This window comes from Somniosus microcephalus, unplaced genomic scaffold (assembly GCF_052327205.1).
Source record: "Somniosus microcephalus isolate GS21.2 unplaced genomic scaffold, FLI_Smic_1.0 scaffold314, whole genome shotgun sequence".
Taxonomy (NCBI): domain Eukaryota; kingdom Metazoa; phylum Chordata; class Chondrichthyes; order Squaliformes; family Somniosidae; genus Somniosus; species Somniosus microcephalus.
In genome coordinates this window covers 225,318-231,177 of record NW_028225501.1, presented here as the reverse complement: position 1 = coordinate 231,177, position 5,860 = coordinate 225,318, and the positions used below count along the sequence as shown (strand labels likewise).

Here is a 5,860-nt window from a genome sequence, read left to right as displayed (position 1 = left end):
TGTAAGTTTGGATAACCTTTAAATGTATATTATAGTTGCGTTAGAAGCTATGCTATTAAAATGTAACTGTAACTGCAATAAAGGCCAACATGCCATTTACCTTCCTAATTGTTTGCTCTACCTGCATGCTAACTTTCATAGAATCATAGAATGGTTACAGCACAGAAGGAGGCCATTCGGCTCGTCGAGCCCATGCCGGCTCTCTGCAAGAACACTTCAGCTAGCCCCACTCCCCGCCCTTTCCCCGTAACCCTGCAATTTGTTTTCTTTCAGGTACTTATCCAATTCCCGATTGAAAGCCGTGATTGAATCTGCCTCCACCACCCTTTCAGGCAGTGCATTCCAGGTCCTAACCACTCATAGAGTCATAACAGCACAGAAGGAGGCCATTCGGCCCATCGAGTCTGTGCCGGCTCTCTGTAGAGCAATCCAGTCAGTCCCATTCCCCACTCTATCCCTGTAGCCCTGCAAGTTTATTGCCCTCAGGTGCCTATCCAGTCTCCCCTTGAAAACTTTGAGTGTCTCCGCTTCCACCACTTCCGTCGCTGCGTAAAAAAGTTTTTCCCATGTCGCCTTTGGTTCTGCCAATCACCTTAAATCTGTGTCCTCTGGTTCTCGACCCTTCTGCCAATGGGAACAGTTTCTCTCTATCTACTCTGTCCAGACCCCTCATGACTTTCTGTGTTTCCTGTACGAGGACAACTAAATCTCCCTGAACACCAACATTTAATAGTTTCTCACCATTTAAAAAATATTCTGTTTCTCTATTCTTCCTACCAAAGTGAATAACCTCACATTTCCTCACATTATACTCCATCTGCCACCTTATTGCCCACTCACCTGTTTATATCCCTTTGCAGGCTCTTTGTGTCCTCCTCGCAGCTTACTTTCCCTGTTGCAGTTTGTGGTGGAATACATTCTGCAATTGCTGATTGCCCACAGCACCTCGTGGCTGCCCAGTTTTGAACTGTTAGGTCTGTTCTTAGTCTATTTCACTTAATACAGTGGTAGTGCCGCACAGTACAATGGAGGGTGTCCTCAGTGTGAAGACTTGGTCTCCACAAGGACCAACTTGGCATCATCTGCAATATGCCTCCAATTTTTGATTCCATATAATGGTGAACACGGGTCCCAGCACGGATCTTCTCACTTTCTGCCAGTCCGAGAAACTTCCCTTAACTCTTACTCTCTGATTTCTGTTTTGTAGCCATCTTTTCACCAAAACATGCTACTTGGCCCTTGACTCCACACGGCCTGACCTTTGACTCCACACAATCTGACCTTTGGTCATCTTGTAGATCGTACACACTACAGACAAAGTGCACCAGTGATGGAGGGGATCGATATTGAGTCCTGTGGCAAGTGTGCTGCTGAAGTGAACTTCTCTGTCCCGTGTGTTTTGATGGATCGCTAGTGGCGATTTTCACGTATTTCCACCTTGAAAAAAAAATTGCTGCCAGCTTATTAAAGCCATTAACAGCTCCTCAGGTAAGACTTACAAAAGAATGGGCCTCGTAAGTTTCCCTCTGAATAATAGGACTGCACTGAAGTTAGAAAACACACTTAGTAAACATTTAGCAATTAAACCGGACTGGGCGGGGCCTGAGGTACGAGTTGGTAACTGAAAGTCGGCGGCCAGCGTACCTCACACGATGGCGGAGGGCCCGGGCATGTGGATTTCTGTATAATTTATTAATTAATTTTGTTGATTGCTCCTCCGGCCCCAATATCGATGGGATGATAAAAAAAAGTTCTGTTCACTAATTGCGGCTTCCAATGGCGGTGTATTTACCCAGAATCCACTGCGCGGCAGAAAGTGCCCTATCAATAACCACAGGAACCCAGTGCGCAGACGCGAAACTGGACGGTGCTCTGAGCATGCGCAGTGCGAGTGGTGGCGCTGGTCTGAAGTGGAAGAGACGGTTCCGGGAGGCGGTAGGATTATGATATGATTTTAAAAGGGAGTTGGGCGGGTACTGGAGGATGAGGATCTTACAGGGTTGCAGACAACAAGCAGGGATGTGGGACTAAGCACAAGTGCTCATTCTAAGAGCCAGCACAGGCCCGACCGGCCGAATGGCCTCCTTGGTGGTGTCCGCTTCCATGATTCTATGAAAACTAACAGAACCAAACAAAAAATAATCTTCCTTGTTTATCGATCATTTCACTAACTTTAAACAGAGTACTCTATACACCAACAACAATTTACATTTATATATCGCCCATAAAACGTCCCAAGGCGCTTCTCAGTAGCGCAGTCAGACAATAATTGACACACATACTTTGTTTATGGTCCAGTGCACTGACACAAAGTTCCTTCACAACTGTAACAATTTTATTACGGTTGCTGTGAAGGCTGCGCTCACTCTGCTCGTACACCTGCTCTCCAAAGGAGGCAAAACAGGACTAATGCTGCCGAGCTCAGCTCTTTTTGATCAGAAAATATCAACTATTTTGCCTCACCAGGAAATGCACGAAAGAGGCAGCAGTGCTCATTGGCTGCCCAGGAAAGTCCTATTTAGATTAAACTCCTTCACCCAGATAAATTGACCCTTAGTGTTAGGGGGATTAAATACGTGGGGTTACAGGGATAGGGTGGGATATGTGTTGGTGAAGGGGTTACGGGGAATCGGGTGGGATATGTGTTGGTGCAGGCTCGATGGGCCGAAATGGCCTCTATCTGCACTGTGGGGTTTCTGTGATTCTGTGATTCTGTGAATGTGGAACTTGCTGCCACAGGGAGTAGTTGATGTGAAGAGCATGGATGCATTTAAGGGGAAGCTGGATAAACACATGGGAGAAAGGAATAGAAGGAGATGCTGATAGGGTGAGATGAAGAGAGATGGGAGGAGGCTCGTGTGAAGCATAAACACTGCATGGACCAGTTGGGACGAATGGCCTGTTTCTGTGCTGTACAATCTATGTAATTCTATGTAATAAGAGAGGAAAGAATGTTCCATAGAAACTAGAATTATTTGTTCTGCAGTTTTATCCTGGACTTACAGTGATCTCTTTTGTAAACTGCTTTTACAGGGAATATCATCGGCCTCTGAATGTGGAAGGAGAAATGTTTGCCTGTTCTGTCTGTGGGAAAAGATTTCAAACATCAGTGTGACTGGAAAAGCACCGAGACACACACACACCCCCGAGTGAGAGTGTTCCAGTGCACTGACTGTGGAAAGAGCTTTAACCAGTTACACAACCTGAAAAAACATCACACCATTCACAGTGGGGAGAAACCGTACACGTGTTGTGTGTGTGGACGAGGCTTCAACAGATCATCCAACCTGGAGAGACACAAGGACACCCACACTATGGAGAAACCGTGGAAATGTGGGGACTGTGGGAAGGGATTCAATTAGCCATCCAAGCTGGAAACCCATCGACGCAGTCACACTGGGGAGAGGCTGTTCACCTGCTCCGTGTGTGAGAAGGGATTCACTCAGTTAGCTCAGCTCCAGACACACCAGCGAGTTCACACTGGGGAGAGGCCGTTTTCCTGCTCCATGTGTGAGAAGGGATTCACTAATTCATCCAACCTGCTGACACACCAGCGAATTCACACTGGGGAGAGGCCGTTCACCTGCCCCATGTGTGAGAAGGGATTCACTAATTCCTCCGACCTTCTGAAACACCGGCGCATTCACACTGGGGAGAGGACATTCACCTGCTCCGTGTGTGGGAAAGGATTCATTCGGTCATTCCATCTACTGACACACCAGCGAGTTCACACTGAGGAGAGGCCATTTACCTGCTCCGTGTGTGGGAAGGGATTCACTCGCTCATCCAGTCTCCAGACACACCAGTATGTTCACACTGAGGAGAGGCCGTTCACCTGCTCCATGTGTGGGAAGGGATTCACTCGGTCATCCAACCTGCTGACACACCAGCGAATTCACACTGAGGAGAGGCCGTTCACCTGCTCCGTGTGTGGGAAGGGATTCAATCAGTCATCCCACCTGCTGACACACCAGCGAGTTCACACTGGAGAGAGGCCATTCACCTGCTCCGTGTGTGGGAAGGGATTCATTCAGTCATCCCACCTGCTGACACACCAGCATGTTCACACTGAGGAGAGGCCGTTCACCTGCTCCATGTGTGGGAAGGGATTCACTCTGTCATCCAACCTGCTGAGACACCAGCGAGTTCACATGTGATTGCAGGGGTTGGATGCTGCTGTTAATCACATCCAGGACTGAACCATGTTCATTCTGACAGTTGGGGTTTGTTTCTGCTGATGTTAATAATCCCTATAACTGGGCTGGAGTTTAATATTCTGGATATGTAGCTGATTGAGTTGTCGAGGCTGCAGTGTTCGTTTAAGAACCGTTGTCTGATCTTTCCCCTTAATTTCTGATGAGAGTCCCTGAATTATTTTACGATAAAATTATGAACTTTTACTTCAATCCTAAATTGATCTTTGGTACAAAATCTACAATTCAGTGTCTGAAAGGTTCCACTGATTAACATCTCCAATTAGAAAGTGCTGCTTAATCCTTGCTGTCAATTCTTACTGACTTGCACATTACACACAGTGGCACCTCCATTATCCACCAGAAAGAAGGGGAATGGGAATTGGTGGAGAATCGAGAGTCCCCAAATGTTGCCCCTCCCGTCTGATACAGCAATCCCCTCGGCACGGTAATGGAAACAAGTCCAGTTATAGTAACAGGATGAGTTAAAGGTATTTACTCAGACGGGCGGAAGGTGGGAAGTGGTGTTCCACGGGGATCGGTGCTGGGACCACTGTTGTTCACCATTTACATGAATGATTTGGACTCGGGAATCAGAAGTACAATTTCAAAATTTGCAGATGACACAAAATTGGGGAGTGTAGTTAATACTGAGGAAGACTGCGATAACATCCTTGTAGAATTATTCAGTTGTGTTCAGTAAATAGCAGCATCTTTTAATTTGCTTTGACTGATCACATCACTATATAGTTATGTGAAAAACAGAAATCATTAACTGCTCCCAATTTCAGAATTGTCAGATTCAATCTCAACTTCTTCCAAGTACAATCTAACACTTCAAAAATTGTAATGGATGTAGGCGAGATATTAGGACTGTTGTCTAACACAATCCAAACACAGTGACACACAGACAGTTGGGCAGGTGTAGCTTCACAGCGAATCCTTTCAAGCCTCACTAAAAAGTGGCAGACTGGCAATCCATTGTTCACTAATGGAGTTGTGATCTTTGTAAATTAAGAAAGGAAATGCATGGGAATATGTCAAAGAGTTGATTAACAGAGTGGGGTATCATCTCCCTTTGATTTCTATTTCTGACACCAGGCAACAGAAAAAGGTCATTACAACACGAGATAAACAGACTCTTCAGGGGTGAGACATCAGACTTCAGAACAACACGTCTGCCAGCTCTGGCCACAAACCTCAGTACAGTCAACCTTTCAGCAGCTGCAGCCCTGATAAACTACTAGTTATTTAAACATGCCCAGTAGAGCTTTTGTATTAAAATAGAAGAAATGTATTTGTGACACACACACAATTAATAATTAAATCACAATTTGATTGTGAGGATCGATTATCGCCTCTTGATACCTTCCGTGCCCACCAGTCGAGGAAGGTATCTGTCTTGTTTTGCACACTTTGTACAAAAATAATCAATTGCAGGACAACGGAGTATTACAGTTTAACTCTTTTATGAAGCATTAGGTCTGTGATCTTACTCATACAGCACAGTGGGGAGAAAAAGGAGTTAGGACCCCTAGCCTGGGTCTTCAAAACAATAGTAGTCCTTACAGATGCCTGCAGGCCAATGACAACTCAGCATGTGATCGCATGTGAATATAATAGGTATTCCTTACAGATGCCTGCGGGCCAATGATAATTCAATATGC

The 5,860-nt window shown here is 45.7% G+C and overlaps 1 protein-coding gene across 1 annotated transcript; it reads left to right on the top strand.

Moving 5' to 3' along the window:
* Positions 1-1,879: 1,879 nt before the first annotated feature.
* Positions 1,880-5,643, top strand: LOC147081886 (uncharacterized). Its single transcript, XM_085980618.1, has 2 exons — positions 1,880-1,935; positions 3,034-5,643. Exon 2 carries the CDS (start codon positions 3,507-3,509, stop codon positions 4,155-4,157), a length of 651 nt encoding a protein of 216 aa, XP_085836744.1. The 5' UTR covers positions 1,880-1,935; positions 3,034-3,506; the 3' UTR covers positions 4,158-5,643.
* The last annotated feature ends 217 nt before the right edge of the window (positions 5,644-5,860 follow it).

Bases quoted from the DNA above. Each gene is read 5' to 3' on its own strand.
- LOC147081886 (XM_085980618.1), top strand. From the start codon at position 3,507: ATGTGTGAGAAGGGATTCACTAATTCATCCAACCTGCTGACACACCAG.